This window comes from Lepidochelys olivacea, assembly GCF_965140295.1.
Source record: "Lepidochelys olivacea isolate rLepOli2 genome assembly, chromosome: 15".
Taxonomy (NCBI): Eukaryota; Metazoa; Chordata; order Testudines; family Cheloniidae; genus Lepidochelys; species Lepidochelys olivacea.
In genome coordinates, this window is record NC_140425.1 from 12932548 (window position 1) to 12959986 (window position 27439).

Below are 27439 nucleotides of genomic sequence, written 5' to 3' on the forward strand. Positions count from 1 at the left end.
TCAGTGAACCAAGCAGGTGAGTAAGAGCTGCACAATAAATATAGGCAAAGCAGCATTTAGGGTACTACTTTCCAATAGCTCACATAGTACTCTTCAGCTAAGAACCTCTAGCAGGTTACAAGTTTTAGTTAAGTTTAGTTGTCCTCATTTAGGACTGATTTTTTCTCAAATATGGGCATTTGTATCAATGTATAGACACCATAATATGCATGGTTATAAAGGCCCAGATCCATGAATGCATTTAGGAACCTAACTCCTATTGATTTCAATGGAAGTTATGCACCTAAATACATTTGAGGATCTGGCCCATAGTCATGTTCACATGTAAGTCAAACAACTTCATAAACCAGTTTAACCACACCTGCTTTTAATACATGTTTGAACGTGACTGAACGCCCTGGCTAAGCAGAAACATACCTGCATTTAAAATTTAAATATGCTATTACAAATGTCAGGTACATGAGTGTGTGTGTTATAACTCCATTGTGGTCTGATCTGTTTATTGACTTTTTTGTAGGTACTTAAGTTTGTGTAGTTTAGAACAGAACATATCAAATACCCAAAGCTTTGTACATTATTATTTAGATTGTGGTAGCACCCAAAATAATGTGTTACACACTTCCGCAAACCAGAAAAAGACACTGTTTGACTCAGGGATCCACTTATGTAGAACAACTTGCAGGATCACAACTGAAAAAGACAGACAAAGGGATACAGCTTATAAGACTAAGCGCCAATCCTGCAATTAATTTTGCGTAGCCCTTCCCCTTTGACTTTTTGATTTTGGAGCCCCTTTAACTTCATTGGGGCTCCATGAGAGCAAGTGCCTCTGCCCATGCAGAAAATTGTAGGCTCAGGGCCCTAGTGAGCCATGTTCACAACTGATTAGTTTACTCCTTATCAACCCCTTCTCTTAAATGAGTAGTTCACTCATGAAATAAATAACTTGATGATTTAGCTAAGTTTACATGGCTTTGCAGAAGTAATGGGTCTTCTCATAACATAAGAACTAGGGGCCACCACATGAAATTAATAGGCAGCAGGTTTAAAACAAAAGGAAGTATTTTTTCACACAACGCACAGTCAACCTGTGGTTGATGGTTGATGATTACCTGTTCTGTTCATTCCCTCTGGGGCAGCTGGCATTGGCCACTGTTGAAAGACAGGATACTGGGTTAGATGGACTGGACAAGTGTGGGGAGGGCATTCCATGTATTTAGGACATGAAGAAAGAGGAAGAAAGTGAAGAGACTTGAGGGAGAAGCAGATAAATAGATATGAAGGTTAAAACTGGTATCTTCATAAATATGAAGATAAGGACATACTAAAGTACAAAGGTACTTCTTCCTCTGGACCTCCTTTACCTTGACCAGACACATTAATATACTAAATAAGGGTAATGTACTAAGTTTGTTTTATCTTTCTAAGCATCTAGATAGCTAGTGGTACATTTTTGATGGATTCATCACCTTAGTATTTAGGTTTCCACCTCTTGGTCAGCAGACTATCTAGATAATTTGTTGACTCATACAAATTCTCATTTTCATACTTTCTTTTTGGCAGAAAATGCTAAAATGAAGCAGAAGTTCTAATAGATTCCAAGAAATGTGGGACAGTAGCTGACGTTCTCTAACCCTCAGGGTTATTATGGGGCATGTTGCCTCACATTTATGAGATATTGGATCCTTCAAGGGAGGCAGCATTTTATTGAGTCTCTGTCATGACCTGCAATCCTTCTGCATATGTAACCCATTAGCAAGATGGAAACAACTACAGCCTGTATTGATATTTTGCTTTATACCTTGATTTTCCACCCAGTTTTAAAATACTAGTACAGGCACATAAATTGGAAAAGGGGGTGAACAGTGAGGTGGCAAAATTTGTAGATGACACAAAATTATTGTATGGTGTCCAATGAGGACTATGAGGAATGGTAGAAAGACCTAAATGAGCTCAGTGAAAGGGCAACATGATGACAGATTTCAGAGTAACAGCTGTGTTAGTCTGTATTCGCAAAAAGAAAAGGAGTACTTGTGGCACCTTAGAGACTAACCAATTTATTTGAGCATGAGCTTTCGTGAGCTACAGCTCACTTCATCGGATGCATACCGTGGAAACTGCAGCAGACTTTATATATACACAGAGAATATGAAACAATACCTCCTCCCACCCCACTGTCCTGCTGGTGCTATTACCAGCAGGACAGTGGGGTGGGAGGAGGTATTGTTTCATATTCTCTGTGTATATATAAAGTCTGCTGCAGTTTCCACGGTATGCATCCGATGAAGTGAGCTGTAGCTCACGAAAGCTCATGCTCAAATAAATTGGTTAGTCTCTAAGGTGCCACAAGTACTCCTTTTCTTTTTATGATGACAGATGAAATTCATGTTGATAAATATAAAATAATGTACATTGGAGGGAAAAATTGAAACTACCCATACACCTTAAAAGGGTTTAAATTAAATGGATCAGATCAGGAAATGGACCTGGGTATTGGTGTGGGAAGTTCAACAAAGATCTCTGGTCAATGTACAGCTGTGGTAAAAAATGCAAACAAAATGTTAGAGTGTACAAGGAATGGGATGGGGAATGATACAGAAAGTATTATAATGTCATTGTATAAACTAGTGTTTCACCCGCACCTGGAATACAATGTTCAGTACTGGTCACAGTACTCAATATTCACTCCATCTCAAAAAAGATATTGTAGAATTAGAGGGAGTGTAGAAACAGGCTATGAGTATGATTGGGGGATGGAAAAACTCTTTTATGACAGGAGATTGAAAAGATTGGTATAGTTTACTTTTGAGAGAAAGCAAGAGGCCTGGATAAAGGTATCATAAAAGACTAACTTCTGTTGGTGAGGAAAACAAGCTTTTGAGCTTACACAGAGCTCAGGCCACCTGAGGAAGAGCTCTATGTAAGCTCAAAAGCTTGTCTTGCTTCACAATAGAAGTTAGTCTAATAAAAGGTATAAGAGCTCTGTGTAGCTGAAAAGCCTGTCTCCTTCACCAACAAAAGTTGGTCCAATAAAAGATATTACCTTAGTCATCCACCTTGTCTCTCTAGTAGTTTTCTGTGATATGATTCTGTAACATGCACGTAACACAGGTTGGTTCATCTATACGTGAAAGACAATACAATTGCTTTACAATATTCTGGGGTTGCAGATTTAGGTGATTCTATGAAGTAGTCTCAAAACTAACTCAGATGTGAAAAGAATGATAACTCCCACAATGCTCTGCTCCGGATAATACAAAACAACGCAGAGAACTAATAGTATGAAACACTAAGAACTACACCTCCCATAATGCCTTACGATAGCGAATGCAAACCAAGTCCACTCACGAAAGCTTATGCTCTAATAAATTGGTTAGTCTCTAAGGTGCCACAAGTACTCCTTTTCTTTTTGCGAATACAGACTAACACGGCTGTTACTCTGAAACCTATCAGAGAACTACAACTCCCAGCATACATTGGGACAGCCGGCTCCTATATAGTGAGTTCCATCCGGGTTCTTGTCTTGCTGTTGGCGACTCGTCGCCATTACAGGGGAACAGCTACAGTACGCGGTAGCTGTAGGAGCGGCGCCAAGGAGCCCGCGCTGCCTGGGCGGCGCCGACCCCCCCACCGCAGCCAGTGCCGGGCCCCGCGGGGCTCCCCGTCCTGTTGCCACCCCCCCCCCCGGAGCCCCGCAGGCCCGGCCCGGCCTCCTCCCGGCTCTCTCCCTGTTTAAGCGGAGCAGCGAGAAGATGTCGCCATGAAGGAGGCCGAGTCAGCGCTGCGCCGCCCCTGTCGGTCCCCTTCGCGGGCCATGAGCCTGGGCCCCCGTCGCCTCCCCCAGTGCCCGTCCTGCCCCCCAGCTCAGAGCCGCTGCTCTCCACTCCCCAGCGCCGTCGGGGCGCCCGTTGATGCTGCAGAGCTCGCCCAGCGCGGCCCCCGCCTCAGCTTCCGACATGGACAAGAGCAGCCCCTGCAGCTCCGGGATCCCCGGCTCCTCGGCCGGCAGCAAAGGGCAGCAGACCCGCTCCGCCTCGGCCGGGCCGGCCGCGGGGGAATCTAAGCCCAAAGGCGGTAAGAGACAGGCCCAGGGGTAAGGGGCGCTGGGGTAGGAGCGTAGCCTCCAGCCAAGGTGCTGACAGGTGTGTTGCACTAACAGGGACGGGGCAGGGGTGGGATGGGCCGCCAGGCTATGTAACAGTCGGAGGGCTCCATGCTTCTGGGAAATGTCCACATCCGTCCCCAGGAGGTGGGCATGGGGCAGTGGTACTAAGGGTCCAACGGGTTGGTCCGCAGCCCAGGTGGTATTGATCCACTGTTGTTAGTCCCTGACAGGATACAGGGATACTGTGAAATGAGTTGGTGAACTTGCAAGTTTCCAGCCTTTAACATACTGGGCGTGTCTGGTAGTTTTGGAGAGGCCAAGAATTGTATGCCTGGCATGCATTGCCACCGTATTATCACTTAATGGAGCTTGGAAACTTGACCATCTCTCCCTTGTAGGTGTTCTTTAGGTCAGCGCTGAGACACACTTGAGGGAGAGGGGAAGATGTGTAAAGAAACTTTCTTGCTCACGCCCATTTGTGCAGTACATGAATGGACAGTCACTTTGCCCATGCTGTCACTTGAGCCGCTTGTAAGCACTAAGATCACTACTGATGTTGTTAAACAAACAAACATGCTATCAGTTTCTGGCCTTCCTATATCCCGGTCAGCTTAAGCTTTCAGCAGCAATATTACCTCCTGAGTAAGGTTCCTTTCTAGTGTTAATAGAAGTGTTGTGTATGCCAAGATGATGTGACCTGAAGTAGTACTCTGTCTTTTGAATGGTGGCTTCCTGCCTAGGATGTCTAAGCAACTTACAAATTACAGCTTGACCCGCCTTGAGGCAGGGCCAATATCTTAACTACAGATGGAAAGGCTGGGACTTACACAAAGTTAAATATTAGAAAGCTTTGTTCCTAGCTCTTCCAAAATCCAGGAATAATAAATCCTCATCCCTTGATCTAATTACAAGATAAGTGGTGTTAAACTTGGTTGGTGGAGAGGGCTGAATTTCACTCTATGTTCAATGGGACAGGTTATAAATCTAGATTTACACACATCACTCAGTCCACACCAGACTACTTACTTTTGGTAGGAGGCTTATACTAGGATCAAAATTAGAAGTGGCAATTGAACATCTGGTTATCACTATTATTTATTCAGTACCACTTAGTGGAAGAACACGCTTATCATTAGGACCATTATTTCTAGCCTTTTGTTTTTCCTCCATTATTCTTTTTTCTCTCCCTCATCCCTGTTTGTGTTCTGTCTTTCCCTCAGGTTCCCTTAACTGCACCAATGCCTAGTTCTCTCTTCCACGGGGAACATTTCCACTCCTTTTCCCATTTTACTGCTCACCTTTTTAGCAAGTGAAGTAACCTTGTAACTGAGCTTTAGAGTTAACTGTCTTTGAGATAGGAGGTGGAACATCCATACTTCTAGAGCTGTTGTTTCAGGCTGCCTGCAGACTTTGGGAAGACCACCCATATTAGTTTTACACTTGGATCACATTTTGAAGGCTTTCTTTGCAACTGTGAGTACTAAAAACTCTTAACATGAATATTTTCTGCATAATTTGTCATGCAGGCCATAAAGATACATCAGAGAGGCTGGATCCATCTTGCAGGCTGTATATTTGACACCCTTGCACTCTAGTATTAAAGGGATCTTGTATGAACCTATAGTAGTTAAATATAACATTTCAGTTTAGATTATTATTGCACATAGCTTCTCTCACTGATGGTTTATAACCATCTTGTGTATCACTTGTACAGTTGCACTACATTATTTTAAGGTAAGGGTCTGATTGTCAGAAGTGCTGAGCAGTAGCCGTTCCATCCTGAGGCAGTTGGAGTTCTTGGAGCTTGACACTTTTGACAGTTTGATCCTAACTGTTTCTAAGTATTGAAATTTGCAATAATACTTGATATTGCTGGACCCTTTGACACAGAACTATTCACAATACAGTCTAATTGGAATGGTGCTGGGATGGCTTGTACTCCATTTCCTTCCTCTTGAGTGTTTTGATGTCTCAATTGTATTATAAAAAAGTGTTGGCATAATGACAATGTATACCTTGGCGAGTCTACCAGTGAAATGAAATAAGTTTCAAAGAGTAGCTATAGACAGTTGAAATAATGAAATATGTGGCTCTAATTCTTAAGGTGTTAACTTCTCCCTAAGACTTCACTGCATATGTCAAATTGAAGGGCATACGTGACATACTTTATCTTTAAGCAACTGGAGTGTGTGCCAGATTACTTGAATGTGGAACACCAATATCTTTTTAGGATGCACCATAACTGATATTATTTTTAACTTAAAACCTGTTTTTAAAGATATTTTGTCATTGTGAGTCAAATACGTGGGTTCTTTAATAAAAACAAAAAACCAAAAAATTAACTTTTTTTTTAATTTTTGTAATTCAGGTGTAGAATGGAATACTCAGATTGGAGAGCTAATGTCAATTATATAGCAAAAAGCTATAAACTGAGCTGTTTTAATTGGATTGTTTTAAAAATTGTGTTAATGCCTGACTTAAGACTTAACATTTTGAATAAATAAATACTAACTTCTGAATATATATCCACTCAGGTACTATTCTAGTGCCTCAAAGGTATTGATACAATAGAGTAATGATCAACTTGCTTGATTTTGTATATAGTTATAAGTCAGCAAATAGCTCTGAGGTTCCCTCTGAAAAAGAAGGGATGCCGAGTAGGTGCATTTGAAAATGAAGTGATTTAGAAGCTTAGATCCCATTGACTTTCAGTGGAAATTAAGCTCTTAAGTCATCTAGGCACTTCTGAATGTCACTTGCTGTGAACAGTTGAGAAACTGGAATAGAGACTGGTGAAATAGAGTACTTTATCACAGCTTCTGACTTGTGGATAAGGCACCTTGCGCTCCTTTCAGGGTGTGCCTTGAAACAGTTTATAGAACTACAATGTTCTAAATGTGAATTCAAACTTTAAAAATTTAAGCACAATGCTCCCATGTCTGAGGGGCCCCCTCCTCTCACAATTAAAGATAAGAAATATGATGTGTTCTACCTAGGGTTCATATATTTGAAATGAGATAACTATTAGAAATGAGCCCTGCTTCATTAAAATGAGCTGTTTCTGGATTAACACTTCTAGAGACGATTAGTGCTTTCAAAAGTATTCATCATTAGATTGGAACAAGCTGCAGGGCCCCCGAAGTGAGAGTGTTTGTTTTGGCAACCAGTAGCGAAAGTCTATTTGGAAATGATAGTTAGTTTTTAAAAGCATGTACATACAAAGTCCATTAAAATTTTTTTTTGGGAAGTGGAGGTAGGGACAGGAACTGAAAGCTTTTCCTAGGCCAAGGAATAAAATTCTGAATTAATTTTGGGCTAAATACAGAAGACCGCTGGATAAGTACCTTTGGTAGGAGAGGTCACCGGAGGCAGTTCATAGTAACCTGAAATCCATAACTGAGGCATATCAGGGAAGAAAGATGACAGTGGACAGTAGAAGCTTTTTTCTGACATGCTGCCTGCCAAAACAATCAAAAGGAAGAAAAGCCCTTTTCCTGTAGTTGTAGGGAAATAGGCAATCCTATCTAAGATGAGCTTTTGCAGCAAGACTAGACATTCATATGGTTTCTCTGGCTTTACATCTGACTCTTCTCTCATTTAAATCTTGTTTTACTACAACCCTGGTGGTTCTTAAAATTCTTGAGAATTTTCATGCAGACCATCCTGAAGAGGGGAACTGCCTTCAACCAGTAAAGTTGTGAAGAAAAGGTGTCTAGAATCTATACCACTCTGGATTCTTGATCAAAAGGCACAGACTAGGGATTCCTTGACCATAAAGTGTGATGCAGTAAAGTCGTCATAATGATGAAAGGGAAACTCCTAAAAGCCATGGAGTCAGGTTGAAGGGATGTAATATGATAGGAATGCTCTGGTAAGAGTTGACTGACAATTTAATGTTCATAATGGCTGTAATTTTGTGTTAGCTATACTAAGGTGGGAAATTTCCTTGCTGTCAATTGCAGGGGAAGATGACTGCTACACCTGACAAGAAGTAATCTGACCCAATTTAAAGAGACTGAGGCTATAAAGTTACCTTGACCCCTTATTTGCAGATACATTTTTCTGTCCCCTTCTGCTCATGGATTGAAAAAGTTCAAAGTTGCTGTGGCCTGTCTAGAATATGCACTGTGACTATAGATGTAAGAAGGCTGTTCAGTGATGAACTTCAGCTCAATTGGCTTTCCATATAGACATTCTTAAAGTTAATTTATGAAAATAGCTAATCCTAATCCAATAGCCATTCCTTGTCTTTGGAATGAATTTTAATTATACCAGAGACAATATCTGACTCTCAGTGGTGTAAGTTACAGCTTCTTCTCTACAGTCAGAAAAGTCTGTCCAAATCACCATAGTCCAGGCCTGGTTACACCCTGAATATTTAGCTGCAACTGGTGTGCTTCTCCAGATAACATTCTGCACCTAAGGTGTCAGGCTGACTTGCAGTCTCTCCCATGTGCACTGTAATTGCTGCACAACTCAAAGACACATGCTGTGATACAATAGCAGGAACTGTTTGAGTTCTCAATTCTGAATTTGGCTCTGCCATTAGGCCAAGTACCTCACTAGTTTTGTCAGTAAATAGTGGCAGAGTGGTTGCATAATGCCTCTTGAAAGCTTCCCTGTCACTTCTTAACTAATGATTAATAAATTACTGCCCTTGTATTTCTCTATGTAATCTGAAAGGTGTTTGGCTTTCGTCTTAATCTTGCAGTAGAAGATCTTCAAAATTATCAGTCTTTGGAAATCACAGGCACATCTGACAAGTAAAATTCTGAATTGCGTGGGCTTTAAGAATTGCGTGGAGTCACTGGAAGCTGAACTGTGAAAACTGGTGCAGTAGGCCTCTTAAACTAGTGTTCCCCCACAATTCTAAAGTGTGGTGGCCACACCTTTCCATCCCTGTGCATTTCCTTTCTACTAAGAGGTGAAAGATTTAATTGGTCTTAAGATACATTTGCTTTTTTTAATGTGTTTGTATTTTAAAAGCATCTGGATGCTTAGTCATGTAGAGGTATGCACAGCCCTTACTGCTCCCTAAACACACTTGGGGGGGGGGGGGTCAGGAGGGAGAAATTAAACTTTTGCAGTGAAAAGTGTGGAGAATAGACATGAATGAGATCATTTGGTTGGTATAAATGTGCAGCTGGGTTGCTACTGATGCCTGTAGCTCAGGAGTAATAGTGGAAGATAGTTACCAAGGTTAGTGGAACAGTAATTAATATGATCTTAAAATAGGGAAGGAGGGAAGCTGTTAGCTGCAAAAGACTTGTGCAGAATCCTGGGTGATGAAAAGGGGGCAGAAGCCTGCTACCTCCCAATATGTGGGTCTAGATGCAACTGATATTCTAGTGCTGCTGTTGTGAGGCATTAGGTTTGATACGTCACAATGGATCTGATGCAATGTTAATTAACATTTCTGGGAGGGAATGGTGTATTGGCATATCTGTGGGCTGATGACATTGAAAATTAAGCTCTAATTTTATTCTCCTGTTTCAGGAAACAAATGTATTAACCTGGTAATGCCACTAGATACACAGGGAAATGGATTACCATGTTTGGACTCAACCTGACTTTACATTTAAGAACTTATTGGAACTTTAGGGGGAAGTGCTTTGTAATGTTACTGAAAGATCCTCTGCAGTAGTCTAGGAAGCATTAGCAACTCTTGTACGCATTTAGAATACCCAACTAATGTCTGACTGCTCTTCCATTCTTGTGAGCCTTCGAATTAAAGCCACCACTTAGTGCTTGCTGCTAGTGCTTTCTGTAGTAAAATACCAGCAGTGTGCTCAGCACTCTCACCAGGCAAACAATCCCTGCATCCAGGATTTGGGGATTTACTCATTAAAACACAGATTAGATGACTGCACTGGGAGACCAAAGGTGGTAGTGGTGTGTTGAGGCAGACTGACATTTTGTGGGCATTGTGGAAGAAGTGTGGTTTTTAAGAAGAGAGCCTGATGCATTGTACTACCTTAAGCATAGGGCCTAGGATGAAAGAAGGCACAAAGAAGAAAAAAAAGTAAACAGAATAGTGATTAAAAAGAGAAGCCCACATAATAGAGAAATGTGGGAGATCTAGAAACAGACAAATGCAGGCAGGATGGTACCTTTACACATTCTAGACCTGAAAACTCATGTAATCAACTAAGGGCATGTCTACAATACAAAATTGTCAACTGAAGTTATGTCAGCATACAGCTGCTGCAGTAATTAAATCGCTTTGTGTGTCCACACTATGCTTCTTGTGTTGGCAGTGCAAGTCCTCACCAGGAACCCTTGTACTAACTGTTCTGTCAGTGCAGGGCATTGTTAGACGGCTTCTGAAAGTCAGTAACAGTTGAGGTAAGCATCAGTGTCTAAGCTGATGCTGCGTCGACTTAATTACATTGACTCTATGCCTCTCATGAAGGTGGAGTTAAGTCAGAATAGCGGGGCAGTCACATTGGCAGGAGCAAAATTTTACTGTAGACACTTACATGTTTAGGTCGATGTAAGCTGCCTTGCATTGACCTAACTCGGTAGCATAGACCAAGCCTATATGTTTCCAGAATAAAAAACTAACTGATGGCTATTGAGTGTTTTGGAAAAACACCAGAAGCTAGAAAATTCGGTCTTGACTACTTGGTGTCAAATTGTTCTAATTAAACATACCCTGCTAGTGGCTGTTCCTGGTTCTAGCCTGAAACTAGTTCTGTAAATGAATCAAGTGTAGTGTAATACTGTCCTCAGTTCAGCTAAACATCTGCCTTATGTCTCCAGTCCTTTGCTTGGTATAGGCTCTAAGTAGTGGTGGATTTTGGTGTATGTTTCAGTAAATGCTGATTACGGAGCTGATTCTGCATAGAAACTATCCATGGTATGAAGAACCTGGACAATAGAAGCTAACTTAGATGCATCTTATTTCAAGGCAGCAAGACATCTGTCTTTGTTGGATGCATAGGTTCCTGGATACTAATGTGCCTGAAAAGTACTTTGCTGTGGGTTTGGTGGTGTAGTTAGAGAAGTCTTGGAGCTCTCGATAAGAGTCAGTATTGTCTTGCTGTAGACAGGTATAAAAATGATCCAAGCCAAATGCAGTCCTGTCTTAAAGGCATAAATTACTTGACTGCCACTAGAAAAGCAGTGGAAGTACCTTGCTGAGCTTGAGTCTGATGATTTTTTTTTTCCCCCCAGATGGTAAGAATGCAAGTGGATCCAAACAACGTTACAATCGTAAAAGAGAAACTTCATATTCAAAAAATGAGAACTTTTCCAGCCAGTCCCGTCGCTCCAATTCACAGAAAAGCAAAGCTTTTAACAAGATGCCCCCTCAGAGAGGGGGCACTGGGGGCAGTGGCAAACTTTTTAGCTCTTGTAATGGTGGAAGACGAGATGAGGTGAGAATTGTAATGCTATGTCTGCAAGGCGTCTTTTTGTGGGACGAGAGGATCACTCTGACCTGCTAGTTAGGTCTCCTGTGTACCCTTTCTGGGCTAGGAAGGGCAAGAACCCTGAGGTGGTAACATCGCTGAGATGCCAGATTGAGTGAGATCAGAACAACTTTGCAACATCTGAGAAGAGGATGCTCTTTGGTCTGAGATTTCTTCAATAACAAGACCAGTGAAACTAACGGAAGTACAGTCTGAGAATGGGTGTATAGACAGGCCACATGCATATTGTGAAACACAGGTTCTTCATGAAAATGATCTCTTAGTAATACAGCTTTCAGTTCCTAAATCTGTGACACATTTATGTCCAACCACTTGTGTATTCTGAATCCCACATTATGGAATATTTAGCAAAGTAATCTGATTAGTCCTGATGTGATCTAGTGAGGAATAAAGGCAGACCAGGAATCCTTTCATGCTGATGTATACTGTCAGTGGTCTGCCTCCCCCCACTTGGCATATAACCATGTTACACCCATTTTTTTAAACTAGCAATTTAGTTTACGAGTATCACGTATTCACTTACTATATTTTCTGAGTCCTAATTCTGTCCATTTCAACTATATGGAAACTAGTCTAAAATCATGAGATCCCTGGAATGATCCTAAAGCTTGCAATACTGGCTCTTTAAAGGGATATTGTCATTTTAAAAATAGCTTTTGTTACCCATGTCTCTAATCCTAAACAACTAGTTTTAAAAATTAAAAAAGCTTTCACTTTTCACTACAAAGGTTGCTTTACACTTCTATTTATACAACAGAAAAAGATTACCCAATCTTAACTTTCAAGTTCGTTTGCATTTCTAATGCCGCAGTATTTGATCTTCAGACCTGGAGTGGGAGAAGGTGAGTAGGTAGGGGTAGTGCATTTCCCTGTATACCATTGAAGGGAATGGATCTGTGCTTGTGTTGATAAGTTGCAGTGTACCAGCTTCCAGTAAATTCTAACCAGAACCGTGTCCTTTTTTTGTTTTGTTTCTTAGGTAGCAGAGGTTCAACGGGCAGAGTTCAGCCCTGCCCAGTTCTCTGGTCCAAAGAAGATTAGTCTGAACCACTTATTGAACTTCACCTTTGAACCCCGGGGCCAAGCAGGTCACTTTGATGGGAATGCCCACGGCAACTGGGGGAAAAGGAACAAATGGGGACACAAACCCTTCAACAAAGAGCTCTTCCTACAGGCCAAGTGAGTGGAAGATCAGCAGGGCTCCTAGACATTCATATGAATGAGCTCTAAGGGAATATGTATTCACTCTGTAGGTGATTGAGTCAGGGAATTCAGTATTTAATTATACTGAATGTTTGTAGTGAGTGGTGTGGTTTTGTTTTTTGTATTGGTTACTGAAGTTCTGCTCCACTGGTTCTGCCTCCACAGTATTGGTGCAAGGGTTACCTTGTGTGTACGCAGAAGGGTGAAATATGTTCTTTTCCTGATTATAAAAGGAGATATTGGTATCTGAGAGGAAAAAAAAGGAAATGCAGTTAAAGGGACTGAGTGTGAAGGATGGAAAGGGTAACACCCTTCTGCCCAAATACTCAAGCACCACCTGTAAAATTTAATATACCCTGTTGGGTCCAGGAAGGCCTGTGGTCCCTTTCCCACTTAAGTAGTTCACATTTCCTTTCTAACTCAAGTAATGTGGTGTAAACAAAAATCCTCAATCCATTTTAGTACAATGAGATGTTAAAAGGTGCTTCTTTTGGGATCAAAGCAAGTCTCAATTTTTAAGTCCTCATGTGCAGAGGTCTTTGTTTTTAAACAGATACATTGTAATAGTTACTCATCTTTATCTTTAAAGATGACTTGAATAATTTTAACTTATGCTTAGAAATATGTACTGAATGCATCAATCAAGGTAGTTAGTTTAGCAGATGAACTCTTTCTTTTTAAGCTAATATACTAATGGCTTTCTCTCTCATATGGGCAGGTTGAACATTTTCTGTATCTGATCACCACTTTTAAGACCATGAAAAGTACTGCTAAAATTGTGGTCATTTAAGTTTTTGTATACTACGGTAAAATGTGAATATACTTTATTGCTATAGAGACTTCCTATAGCACTTGTCTGAATAGTATGTGATTTCCTGCCTTGTGTTCTACCTAGTTCAGTAGTTTCCTTTATGGAAACCTGTTTCCACTGCATAAGTTCCCTTTTGTTTAGTCTGTACTCAGACAAGAACTCAGACAGGATAGCCAAAGTGCAGGGAGAAGAACTGTGTCCAAAGATGTACTGGCTCTGAACTTAGCCCTGTTAGGTTCACTGATGGTAACTGCTGGCCATGGTCAGCCTAGATGCCAAGTCTTTTCATGTACCCAGCATATGGCTGTGCTAGGCATTCTTGGGTACTGTCTTTAAGGACAGGACTGACTTGGTCTCTTGAGGATCTTAATCCAAAGGCCGCTTCTGCTGTTACCTGGACACAGCTGAAATAGGTGACTGATCAACTATGATGCCTTTGTGTCTTCCGTCCAGCTGCCAGTTTGTGGTGTCTGAGGAGCAGGACTACACAGTGAACTTTGCTGACCCAGATACCTTGGTCAACTGGGACTTTGTGGAGCAAGTGGTCAGTAGTGATGGGATGGGTGTTTAAAACTTATTTCTCTTCTTCTACCTATCTAATATTTTTTTTAAAAAGTGCCTACCTGTTGCTCTAGTTGCTTTTGACATAATGTGTCTTTAGTTGCCATCAAGTTTCTTTCCTCCTAGTATTGCATGAATGACAGAGGAGAATCTGATAGGGAATTACTTTTGAAAGACTCCGTACACGATAGGAGCTTAAGACTGCCAAACACTCTTATGAGGAAGAAGATCTCTTCCTCCTTGCTTTATAGATGGAAGTTTTATAGGGATATTAAGTGTGTTTCTGATGCACTTTTTTCCCCATAGTATTATGGAGAAATGTTGTCAGCCTTCTGACAAGGTCACGGGGATGGAGTTTAAGGAAGTGTGCTGTGTAGAATGCTTTTACAGACTCTTATTCTGTGCATGGGCAAACGTCTTTTGCCTCACAACAAAAATCTGTAGCTACTTTGAAGCACCCCAGGATTCTAGCCAGATCTAGAAAATAGCATCTGTCTGTGTGTCTCTCTCTCAATACTTAATCTATGATGCAGATCATGCATTTGAGAGGGAGTGTGTTTGCTGTTACCCTGAGCTTGATGCTTCTTTGGGAACTCATGCATGTGCACACTTCCCCCAGTAGTCTTAAACGGATTACATATACGTTATTTAAGAAGCATCTGTCTAATCTTCTAATATGTATGTTTAAAGAAATCAGTGGGCCCTAAATTTCTAATCAGGGAGATGCAGAGAAGTTTAGTTGTGTAATTATGTTGTGAAGTCAAGGTGACACCAAGAAGTCCACTGCTGTCTGCAAGATTAGTTGCCTTCAGATGACTAATCTAGTAATCCTGGAGATGGGAGGTCAGTGAACACATGAAAAGGGAAACTAATCTGACTAGGACACCAAGCCTCCTTGTACATTTGAAGAGTCTGACAACAATACCCTGTAGATGGCTCTACAGACTACCCTATGTGCATTTTAAAAACATTGTTCCTGCTAAACCATATGATCAATTTCTTGGTGACTGAAGGAATATTCTCTCCCTGCTTTCTTGGAAAGGTTTCGGTCTGTCTTGGCCAACTATTTCCACCCTCTAGAGAAAGTGGCAACTTTGCAACAAATTCCCAAACGTATATCTCAATTTATAATCTCTAGCTTTAATAATTTCTTTATATTCTGCTTCTCTTATGGCCATCCAGCGAATTTGTAGCCATGAAGTGCCCTCCTGCCCAATATGCCTGTATCCACCTACTGCAGCCAAGATCACCCGTTGTGGGCATATCTTCTGCTGGGCATGCATTCTGCACTATCTCTCCCTGAGTGAGAGAACCTGGAGCAAATGTCCCATCTGTTATGGGTCTATTCACAAGAAGGATCTCAAGAGGTAAGACTTGCAGGGAATTGAAATACCTTCATCTTTCTGTACAGTTAATTCTTGTTACTTAGTCTGTTCCTGTATTGCAGTGTTGTTGCTATGGAAACACGCCAGTATGCAATTGGTGACACCATTACAATGCAGCTAATGAGAAGGGAGAAAAGTGTTTTGGTAGCATTGCCCAAATCCAAGTGGATGACTGTAGAGCAGCCCATTCACCTTGGAGGTGAGTACTTGTGAACACTCTCCTGGAACGTTGGCTGCATGTATGACTAAAACTTGGATGTGGAAGCTGGTTGCTATGGGGAAACCTCACTTCTCTCACTCTACGTGGATTTATATATGGCAGATTACAAAACTTAACTTGATCAGTATTTAAAAGCAAACTACCACCTCTTAAATGACTGACCTGCAGTCTCCTACCCCATAACTCCCTTCCATACGCTTGCATCATACATTGTATTCTTTTCTTGTTTCTGTGCTGCAAGGCCCTGCCATCCCAGAATAATTTACACAACAAGCCAACATTCAGTATTTCATAACTGTTAATGCATCACTGCAGAGCTCACTTCCTTTTGTTGGTCTCTCTTTGTTCCCCATATGTGGGTTTTTCCCCCCTCTTTCTCCTCCCCCCCCCCCCATGGCTCAGCCACAGAGTGAATTATTTTAGATTTGACTTATTCTGTAGTTTATGCTAGATTATTTCAGAGATGCTGTGTGTAGCAGCAGCATATGCATGATTCTACCAGTGGAATCTCCGAATGGGGAATATGGGAAAACTTTCAGGTTCTTGAGAACCTATTACCTATCTGGGGCTTGATCATGAGCTTCATAGAGTTATTTATACAGTGTCATATGTTTAAAGCACTAATGGATAAGATAATGATACAATTTGTGTGACTGGTGTCAACATTCTTCATTTTATCACTGGTTTCAGAGTAACAGCCGTGTTAGTCTGTATTCGCAAAATGAAAAGGAGTACTTGTGGCACCTTAGAGACTAACCAATTTATTTGAGCATAAGCTTTCGTGAGCTACAGCTCACTTCATCGGATGCATCCGATGAAATGAGCTGTAGCTCACGAAAGCTTATGCTCAAATAAATTGGTTAGTCTCTAAGGTGCCACAAGTACTCCTTTTCATTTTATCACTGCTGCTTTATGGGTTATCTTCACCTGTGGTCTTTCACCAATCCTATGAGGGAGGACATAGTTTAAACTTAGCTCTAAAGGTCAGTCTCCCAATATAGGATCCCGGAGCATAGAACTAATTTCAGAGGTTTTTGCCTTGGATATTTAAAAGTTAAGATTGAGTATACATCAGTAACTTTGGTTAAGAAACAAAACATACAGCACTACAGGGATATTGTAAGACTTGGCGTCCATATAACTGCAAATCCAGAAAATTTCAGCATTAAGCTTGCTCTTAAAAGAAATCCAAATATGGTAAGAGATGCAAAATGCACAGACAAGATTCTCTCAACCCCCTCCCTTCTCAGTTTTTGTCCTGTAGTGACACTATGAAATTGGGTTGAGGGTTGGATTTGGAGGAATGAAGATATCTAATGTCCTTTTAAAAGCTTGTTTCTAATCTGGGATTTCAAATGCTGAAATTGCTTTTATTAATTTGCGGGCAGAAAGCAAAAAGAATATTTTTGTCACTGTTTAAATTTTGGGTTTAATACCAAATTGAGATTAAGTTCCCCTCCCTCAGAGTGAGAGCCAGCATCCTCTGAGGCCCTCCATCAAAATGAGGAAAGACCAGACTTGCCATTCCTGATGCTGTTAGGGGGGTTAAGGCAGGAAATACCTTCCAGGCACTACTTATTTCATAAAGAGACCAAAGCCCATCCTTTTTTAAAAAAGAAAAAAAGAAGCCCTTTATGGGTTCTCTAAATGTGCAGAATCCCACCCTACAAATGTTTGATGTGACCAAGTCACTAAAACAAATATCTAGTGCAGAAATTCTTGCTGAATGTTTATGGAGACGTAACTTAATAGCTTGCTATTGGGATTTACAATAAACTGATCTCCTATCTTAGTAACTTCTTGCCAACAACATTGCTTATGCACAGATTTAGTCTTCCTAGTAGACTTCCCCACACAGAGAGTAGATGAGATTTTAATAGGAATGGCCAAGTTGAATTTGGACCTTGCTGCACATTGGATGTCTTACTGATATTCTTTCCAGATGAGCAGCACAGCCAATTCTCTAAGCTGTTGCTGGCATCCAGGAAGCAGGTGCTGCAGTGGGTGATCTTGGAAGAGAAAACAGCATTGCTACGACAGTACGAGGAGGAAAAGCACACCCCTGAGGCTTGCTTTATTGAGGCAGCTATCCAGGAACTGAAGGTGAGGATCCCCAGTTGTGGTGGATGTTAATGGTATTTGATGCTTACTGTGTTTTTAATGGAGGCCAAGTATCCACAGCAGGTTTGGTTTGGGGGAGCCAGATAAGAAGTCTCTCAATATAGAGATTATTTTTGGAAATGTGTGATTCAGTATCTGCAGTAGTAACAAAAGAAAATAGTTAAAATCTCAAATATTCTTCCATTTGGGGCACAGAATACTGGCAAGGTAGCTTGCTTTTGGTGACACCTGCTGATCAAAAGCAGCAATATAAACACTGAAAGGGAATAAGAACTACATGCGCCCCAATCCCTATCACTGACAGAACTCTGCCACCTGGAATGCCACCAGCCTCTGAATAGTGTCTTAACTGCAGAGGTAGTTGTGGAAGCTTGCTGTTGGTGAAGCCAGGCTCTCCTTGTGTCAGGAATAGCTAATTCTTGGGATAACTCTTCTTTTGTCTATAAAACCTCTTTAACCAAACCTGTAGGTTATTGCTTGTTTCAAAGCCAGTATGTGGTAGATGGCCTGCAGAGGTCATTTCTAAGTAAGCTGGTGTCTCCCTCTATTACAGAAGTGGCCACTGGGTGAGGGAGAATCTTGATCTGTGACAGTGAGAGACACGAGGGGAGGGAATACTGACGTTTATAGTGTCAGTCTCCTGGAATAAATAAGAAACTGAAATGTGTTCTCTTTGGGGTGGCCTGTAGTATCGAGAGAAGGCTCTAGCTTCATTGGACCAGAGTAGCGACATCGATGTCACAGGAGCCACAGTAGCTGTAGAAGAATTGGCCCTGATGGCGCCCTCTATGGCCAGGGTGCCTGCAGCTTCCCAGGAGAAAAAGGTGGGTTTTTTTGTCTCCCTTTCTTCCCCAGGACAAGCACAGTTAGGATCTAACTCCACCTCCTCACTATAGTGCAAGGTGAGCAGGCACTGAGGATATCTACCCTTCTCAGAGCATTTGTGTACCAGAGATTATAGTTCTTCTGAATGGGATGATGTGAGTTGGATACTGACTCTACACTGTGTGTTTGTGAGTTGTTTTTTTGTTTTTTGTTTTCTGTAGCAGTGTGTTCTGGAATATCTTTCTGCATTTGATGAAGAGATGGTGGAAGCCCACTCTGATTCTGGAAGCTCCTTTCCTCTTCCCCTGGAAGCAGAAGAGGAGGAGGTACTTGAGGAGGTACCAGCTGTGAATGCTACAAAAGAAACTAGTCCATCAGAAAGTAACTACCAGGAATCTAAAGTTACAGCCAACAATGAACGTTTGCGCAACAACTCTCCTTTTTACTATTTCTATCAAGGTTAGTGGAATGGGGTCTGTTTGTGGAGGGAGAGGTAAATGCTCACCAAAAAGTGCCCCAGGGGAAACATTTGTAGCTTCAGTGGATTCATGAGCTTGTTAATTAACCCCTATGAAACAGAACTTCAGAGAAGAAAGTCTAACATTTCTTGCCATTAATGTTTGACGCTCCAGGGGAGAAGGGGGTTTGGCTTTGAGAAATCAGTAGTTCCAGGGGAGTTAAGGATGAGGTGGGAAGTACAGAAGTGACAAGTGAATTTCTTCCCTTGTAGCGGAGGATGGACAGTGTATGTACCTTCACCCTGTGAATGTTCGCTGTCTTGTTCGTGAGTATGGCAGCCTGGAGAACAGTCCAGAGAAGCTCACTGCAGCTGTGGTGGAGATAACTGGCTACTCTATGACTGAGGTAATTGCTGTAGCTTTTTCTTGTGTTACCAATCATGGCCTTTTTCTTAAGGAGGGCAGTTGAGAGCTGATGGTGGGTAAGATACTACTAGGAAATGCTAACTTACAGTGGTTGTCAAGCATTTTCCAGTACTCGCTGAAGCACTTTTTTCCAGGCTGGGGGTAGGGTTGGGATCTGCTTAAGGCATCTTTGGAAGCAGCAATGCCTGTAATAAATTCTCATGAATTGACTGGCTTCGCTGGTGTTCCTTCTGTTTCCTCTTCCTGGGAATAGATTAATGGGGAGTACTTGGCATAACTGTTTCCAAGACAGGTTCCTAGAATTTCAAGTGTTTAGTGGGTGAGAGTAATGTCACCCCCAAAAAGCCAGTGATATAGATGGTTGCGAAGGGAGAGACTTGGCCTATGGGTTCTAATGCCACAAGATACCTGATCTTTTCTCCTTTCAGGATATGCGACAGCGCCATCGTTACCTATGTCACTTGCCTCTCACCTGCGAGTTCAGCATCTGTGAACTGGCTCTGAAGCCACCTGTCATATCAAAGGAGACCCTAGAGACATTTTCCGGTTAGTGCTTTCGTTCCTTTTCCCAGGAGGGATGATGCCCTGTAACCATAAAGAATTTGGAAGAAGGGATGTCTGTTTCTGTGGGTGGGAGGACAAATGGATAACAGGAATGTAAAAGGCTGGCTTGCTCCTCAGTCACACTAGTTCATGATGATCCTAGCTAGAATTAGGGATTGCCTTGTTCAGGTTAAGGAACTCCTCTGATTTGTCTGCAACAGGTGAGTGTTTTATTTGTGTAGATTAGACAAATGTTTGAGAGAAGAGTATGGACGAGAGTGGGAAGGATCAATCTACAGTAGAACGTAGACACTGCACTAACTTGCTTATGCATAAATTAATGATCAACTAGTGATAGTGTCTCCAAAACTGAAAAGTTTTTTACCAAGTATTAGCTTTTACCTGGTCTCCTATAATTTGTGTGACACTTAGATGACATTGAAAAGAGGAAACGCCTGCGGCAGAAGAAAGCGCGTGATGAGCGGCGTCGGGAACGCAGAATTGAGATGGAGGAGAATAAGAAGCAGGGCAAGTGTGAGTCTCACTTAACCACAACTGGTGGGTTTCTGCTTCTCTTCAAATGCTGGGAAGGTTTGAGGATATGGGGTTAATACATTGGGGATAAGGTTGGGGGCCTGCCATGATCACAAGTGAATACGTATTAACCTTGCCATAAATTGGGCTTGCTGTAGAACTCTAGCACCCTTTCCTTAGACGGTGAGATCATGAGTTGCGCTACCTGGATCAAGGAAGCATTTAACAGAAACTGCACAACTAACATACTACTTTACCATGCCCAACACATTGAAGCTGAAGAACACGGTGGGGGGGCTGCCACGGAAAGGATATACTGCATTCATGTAACTCCCAGGATTCTGTCTCTAAATCCAAATTAATCCCTTCAACTGGAAAGGTGAAGGAGGAACAAATATCTTCTATTTGGGTTTTTTCTCAAGGAGACAGTAGCAGTATTGCTACTTTCCCTTCAAGGAAGAGACCACTCCCAGAGCCCCTGAAACAACTTGACACTTGCACACCAGTGACCCATTACCCCGTATTAAGCCATGTTCTGATTAAAAACTTTTTCTGGCTTTCTCTAGATCCCGAGGTCCACATTGCTCTAGAGAACCTGCAGCAGTTTCCTGCCTTCAGCGCCTGTTCAGGAGAACTCATCAGCAGTGATGACCAGAGCTCCTCTTTGTCCCTTCTTGGCAGAAGCTCTGTGCCTCTCACAGGTGAGCAGCTGGAAGAATACACAGATGGATTGATGCAGTCCCTCCCCCAGGCTTTCTGACTCTGAACACCAAGCTAGACTTTCACTGCTGACCACAGAACCCTTTTGCATTGGTGGTGAAATCCAAAAGTTCAGCACCCAGAAATAGAGGACTAAAGTATATCTCCATAAGTGTTGCCTACCTTCCACTATGTCTTGTCTGTATCCTGGATCTGAGCATTGCACTGCAGCCACCACTTACAAGAAGCCTCATATTGTAGGAAAAGGAATAGCTACTTCCAAGAAATGGACCCCCACTCCCAAGGGGAGCTGGGAAGGTTTGTAAGTAACTCTCTACAATTCTGCCTTGGGTGAACCACCATTTATTTTTCTTGTGTATTGTAACCTGACACATGCTACCTTTAGCACTGAATATAGGATATGTTTTCCTGGGTTAGTCCTGAGAAGGATCAAGTTCAATGACTCCACCACCTTAGGTGTATCTCACCTTGGGTCTCCTTTCCAGCATTCTGAGATGGTTCTTGGTCACTTGCTCTCTAGTAAGTGTCCCTGTATTAAAAACATGTTGAGACAATCTGTATAAGAGGCTAAATAGCAGAGGGGGGAAACTGAAACATCGACAAGATGCTTTGAGATGAAAGCTGGAAATTTTGGGCTATAACGCATTGTTTGACTTGGCTGGCACCAGCTTCTTTCTCCTCCGTTACACAAATGTGGGATTTTGCTAATGTAATTGGCTTTCCTGTTTGACTGAATCTTGTCTCTGCAGAGTCTGTCTCAACTCCATTGTCAACTGCTGCCAGCCTGGCTAGCCCATCACTCTGTATTGGGAGCCTAGAAGAAGAGTCTCCCTTACCCTCCTTTGCCCAGGTAAATCCTCTTCCCTTAAAGTTGCATATGCAACAGAACACCCAGCTGACTATCCTCCTTGCTGTTTCCTCACTGGTCTGAATTTTAAGACCTCCAAGCACAGTCCTAGTGGCTGCTAAAATGGGATGGTCCCTCCACTCTTCAGTTGATCAGTGCTAATGTTTGGCAAAAGACCCATACTAGGCAAAGTCCTGTTTTCTGGCTTGAAAGTTGTATTGTACAACTTCCTGGGGGCGTGGGCAGGGATGCTGACAGATAGGCCTTGGTCTACTTTCTTATGCACACTTTTTTTCTCCCTCCCTTGTTAGATGTTGAGAGTTGGAAAAGCAAAGCCAGAAATGTGGCCCAAAGCTGCCTCAAACACAAGAGGTAAGGAAACCCTACCTCCAGTGATTATCTTGCATAATTACAGGTGTAATGGCTACTGAATAAAAGCACTCTTGTACAAGCTCAGCAACACAATTCTTCCACCATCTGTGGCCTTTCTAGAAATCTCCTTTCTTCCAGATCAGAATACCCTGGCACCTCCTGTTCCAGTGGATAGTGATGGAGAGAGTGACAACTCTGACCGTATGCCTGTGCCCAGCTTCCAGAATTCCTTTAGCCAAGCTATTGAGGCAGCCTTCCTGAAGTTGGATAAGCCGTCCACATCTGATCCCGTCTCTGGTAAGAACAAAGCAGTTTGTCACCTAAATAGTCTAACATGCCCAGCTCCCTGACACTGGAAGTCCTCCCTCCCAGTGTACAGGGGCCATAAAAGCCCTATCACTGGCTGGCTGGGCAAGTTTCCCCCAGTGCTGGCACTGCATAAGGCTTATGGGCAGTGATGAGATGCCAAAATCTTAACCGGTTAATCTTAACCCTATAAAAAGTTCTGGTTTAAGGGATGTGCCACAGTATGTATTTTTTGTACCAGTAGGGTTACCATTCCTCCATATTTTCCCAGGAGGAATTTTTAAAATTCCTCCCAGACAGCGATTTTAAGTACCAAAAAGTATGACCTGTCTGGGAAAATACAGATGTACGTTAACCCTACCTAAAGTTTGTTTTTGTTTTTTTTTTTAAAAGATGGGCCTGAACTAGAAATGAGCTCCATTTCACATGTGTGGGTCCCCACCACTCCCTGGGGGTGTGCTAGGGTGACCAGATGTCCTGATTTTGGGGTTTTTTTTTCTTATATAGGCTTCTATTACTCCCCACCCCATCCTGATTTTTCACACTTGCTGTCTGGTCACCCTAGGGTGTGCACATGTGTGGGTCCCAGCTGCTCCCTGTCCCCCTCATTGAAGCAGGTGTTAGGGTTACTGCCCTGGGAACTGTAGGGCACCAGTGGACATAGGGCCAGCTACAGACAAGGGCGTGGGGCAGCATTGGCTGGAGGCAGGGCAGGGGGTGCGTGCGGGGCTGGCGGCGGGGCAGGGGGTGCGTGCAGCAGGGGCTGGCTGTGGCTGGGGGGTGTGGTGCTGGCTGTGGGCAGGGTGGTGGGTACTCACAGGGAGAGCGGTTCGGAGCAGCCCAAGCAGTAGGATGCAGCCCAGGCCCAGCAGAGCAGCCGGGGACCCACCAGGCAGCAGTGGGAGCCCCAGGGTCAGGGGAGCAGCAGCACCAGGGCTTGTGCCCAGGGCCATGTGGCAGCCCACATAGCTCCTGCAGCGCAGCCCCCCCAGTGGCCGGAGGAGGAATTGCATCACTGCTTGGCCAGAGCCCATCAAAGCTTCAGTGCCCCCTGCAGGGAAGCGGGTTAACAACCGGTTGTAAAACTGCTTCAAAATTTAACCACCAGTTCATGCGAACCAGCTCCAGCTCACCACTGCTTATGGGGTCCTGCCCAAGTCCTGATGTAGCAGTGGTGGTATGTTGGGGATGGAACTGTAACGTACAATACTAGAACCATTCTAAACAGTTCCAGGTTGTGGAGCTGCTCAGAGGCAGCCTTAAGAGGGAGCTGCTCTAAGTTACAATGGGAGTTGCACCAGCCTCCAATAAGCCCAGAATCTTATCGGCACAGAGATGGCTTATAACCACCTTTGCCCCCTCTCTCCCTGGACTGCACCTGAGTAGGACGTCCGAAGCACAGCACACAAACGTATCCTGGGTATTCATCATGTGCCAGCTTCTGCTGGCTTCTCCCTATGTGCAAGGATTGGCTTTCTGTGGTAAGGTGGGCCTAGCTCACCCCAAAGTTTTTTGTGCCTCTGGCACTCCAGTGATGAATTCTGCAGCCATATAGAAGTTTCAAACTAATTCATATCTAGACTCTTAAATGAATCAGGCATCAATTGATACACTAGTCCTTGTTCTTCTGCTCAGTTTCATGCTGCCATGAAAGTTGCAGTGTATTGCAGGCTCAATATTTATGATCCATAACTTGGTAGAACTGTTTGTCAGTGGGAAGCAGATGCATTTTTTTATTTCTAACCTTTATGAATGGGATTGAAATGACCTCCTCTTTGGAGGTGAGCTACTCTCACTTGCTACTCAATATTTGCCTGCATCCAGCTGTGTGATGGATAAGCATGCTAGTTCAGAGCTACTAAAATGACAGCAATAAGAACAGTTCATACTGCTTGACTATTTCAAATTCTAGAGACTCAGAAAACAACCCATCAGATTTCATGTTTCACCTTTGGACAGCTTCCTCTAGCCACCATAAGGGCTGGTAATGTAGTTTTAAAACAAGTCCTAAAATGCTGTAGCATTGTGTGGCAAAAATTCCACAGCAATAGACAACAAGGTCCTAGGTACCTACATTGAAACTAACCCTCCTCCCCAGCCTATTAACCATGAAATGGGAAGATCACTGTAGCTGGGAAGAAATATGGCTTCGTCTAAGCCAAAAAAATATAAATCTTTCTTTTTCTTTTACAGAGGAAAAGGGAGGCAAGAAAAGAAAGAAACAGAAGCAGAAGCTGCTATTTAGCACCTCAGTTGTCCACACAAAGTGATGCTGCTGTCCAAGAAAGTTCTGTCTCCTGGTTTTCATTTGCTTTTTGTTTTGCTGCTATAGTTTAAGTATTTAAGCTTGAACAGACTAAATCCATGTTTCTAGGCCTTGGGGGAAGGGGGAGAGAGGAGAGGACCATAGATATCCACTTTTTATTCTAGCACTTTCAATTGGTTTATACAAAATCGAAGTATTAAGAGAAACTGAACCTGGCAATGTTTAGCCAAGGTTTCCAGTCTGTGCCAAGTCAGCTCTTTTGGCCCATCAGCAGTTTGAATGTGTTTTACTGCTGTCTGTGGCACTGCCAGTTTGTTGCAATATGGTGTCACTCAAAAGGCAGAGAACCTCTACTCTCCCTATTGGTGTGTGTGTATAGAGAGGAAACAGTACACAAGATCTGGCAGTAAGTGTAGTTTGCTGTAAAGCAGAATCCTTTTTCTTAGCAAGTGCAGTTTGCCTTCCACTGGAAATGGGCAATATTGAAGAGGTTCCTGTTTCTAGATCATAGTAGGAAGGAGGGTTCTTAGTCTCTAAAATGACAGGAATAGCAGTTACTAACTCCTTCTGGTGCCTAAGGATTAGATCTAGGGTGGGAATATAGTAGATTCTTGTTACCAAGCTCAAGTTACAATACATACTGGACTCTCTGCGTTTCAGAATGAATGTCAGGGAATGACTTACTGTTGCATGTTAGTGTGTTAACATGGATGTGGTAAGACAGGTTGCAAAGGAATTCTTTGTCTCCATGATCTGGAGCAAACATTCCACCCTAGAGTCTCTTGATAACTAGGCTGGGTGGGGTTTTTTTGAGATCAGCTGCATTTGAATCAGAGGAATGTGATATCTAAAATCTGCAGAATTATTAACCCTACAGCAGGCAGCAAGGTTATTTGTCCTGGGTGGGGGCAGGGGCCTTATTGTGCTTTGTGCAGGGATGTAAGTTGGATTGTACTAGGCTCATCTTACTATAAACCTTTTTCTCCCTTCCCCTCTCTTCCCACACTTTTTTTTTTTCCCCCCCTTGGAGCAATCTCATTCTGCACTGCCTGTGGTTTAATTTGAAGCTAATGCATTAAATGGTGTGGATTTTCATTAAATAAAAGGAACAGTAGGTGTAATGTACCAGCAAAGACAAACAGTTGCAATAAATCATATGCACACTTAGAATTATAGTGCTGCAGGGGGCAGGAGTCCTTCCTCTGTAGTACTGTACCCCTTTTGTTGAGACTTGAGTTGGAAATAAAGTTAGGCTGAGCAGCCACTACCTGAAAGATTTCCTTCACCACCAGTTGGTAAAGGGGAACAATGTGGTTGTGCCCTTTAGCTTGCAGGCCTTGCTTCTAAAACAGCAGCTTTAAGTTCCTTAACTAAACATGTCAAGTCATCTTACCTTCTTTCATTTGGATATGTTGACAGACTTACTATACAGTGAGCTTTCTCACCTTAAGAAAAGGAGAAAATGTTAGATTCTTAATATGCTAGAGAGAAGTTCTGGCAACTTTATCAAACAGTCTGAATAAGAACTACACCTTGTCCCCCTTTAGTTCTTCCTTGGTATCACAACTATCCCTCTGCTAGACTTGTTTTTCTAATAACATAAGAATGGCCATACAGGGTCAGACTAAAAGCCCATTTAGCCCACTGTTCTGTCTTCTGACAGTAGCCAATGCCACATGCCCTCAGAGGGAACAAACAGAACAGGTAATCAAGTGATCCATCCCCTGTTGCCCATTCCCAGTTTCTGGCGAACAAGCTAGGGCTATCATCCCTGCCCATCCTGGCTAACAGCCATTGATAGACATCCTCCCTGAATTTTTTTTTTTAAACCCTCTTATAGGCTTGGCCTTCACGACATTCTCTGTCAGAGTTCCACAGGTTGACTAGGTGTTGTGTGCAGCAATACTTGCTGTGTTTTTTTTAACCTGCTGCCTATTTTAATTTAGTGGCCCCCTAGCTCTTGTGCTCGAGAACATAAATAACACTTATTACTTTCTCCACAACAGTCATTTTATAGGCCTGTCATATCTTGCCTTAGTTGTCTTTCCTAAACTGAAAAATCCCCATGTTAATCTCTCCTCATATAGAAGCTGCTCCATTCCCCCCCACTAATTATTGTTGTCCTCTTCTGAACCCATTCCAATTTTTTTTGAGATGGGGCTAAAAGTCAACTTTTTAAGAACCTTTCAGCCAATGTTCAACATATACCCGTTCCTTTGCAAACCATTTTATTTAACACTAACTCAGTGTCTCTCCATCTGCTAGAGTAAACTGCTTTGTTTACACTAGGACTCAACAGAAAA

The 27439-nt window shown here is 42.5% G+C and overlaps 1 protein-coding gene across 1 annotated transcript; it reads left to right on the forward strand.

Moving 5' to 3' along the window:
• Positions 1 to 3526: 3526 nt before the first annotated feature.
• RNF10 (ring finger protein 10) lies at positions 3527 to 26410 on the forward strand. The gene is made up of 17 exons (XM_084648996.1): positions 3527 to 4074; positions 11282 to 11484; positions 12518 to 12717; positions 14006 to 14096; positions 15296 to 15480; positions 15561 to 15697; positions 17661 to 17821; positions 18529 to 18663; positions 18886 to 19123; positions 19395 to 19528; positions 19977 to 20094; positions 20524 to 20625; positions 21192 to 21326; positions 22095 to 22195; positions 22504 to 22564; positions 22703 to 22861; positions 25064 to 26410. Exons 1-17 carry the CDS (start codon positions 3912 to 3914, stop codon positions 25138 to 25140), a joined length of 2400 nt encoding a protein of 799 aa, XP_084505122.1. The 5' UTR covers positions 3527 to 3911; the 3' UTR covers positions 25141 to 26410.
• The last annotated feature ends 1029 nt before the right edge of the window (positions 26411 to 27439 follow it).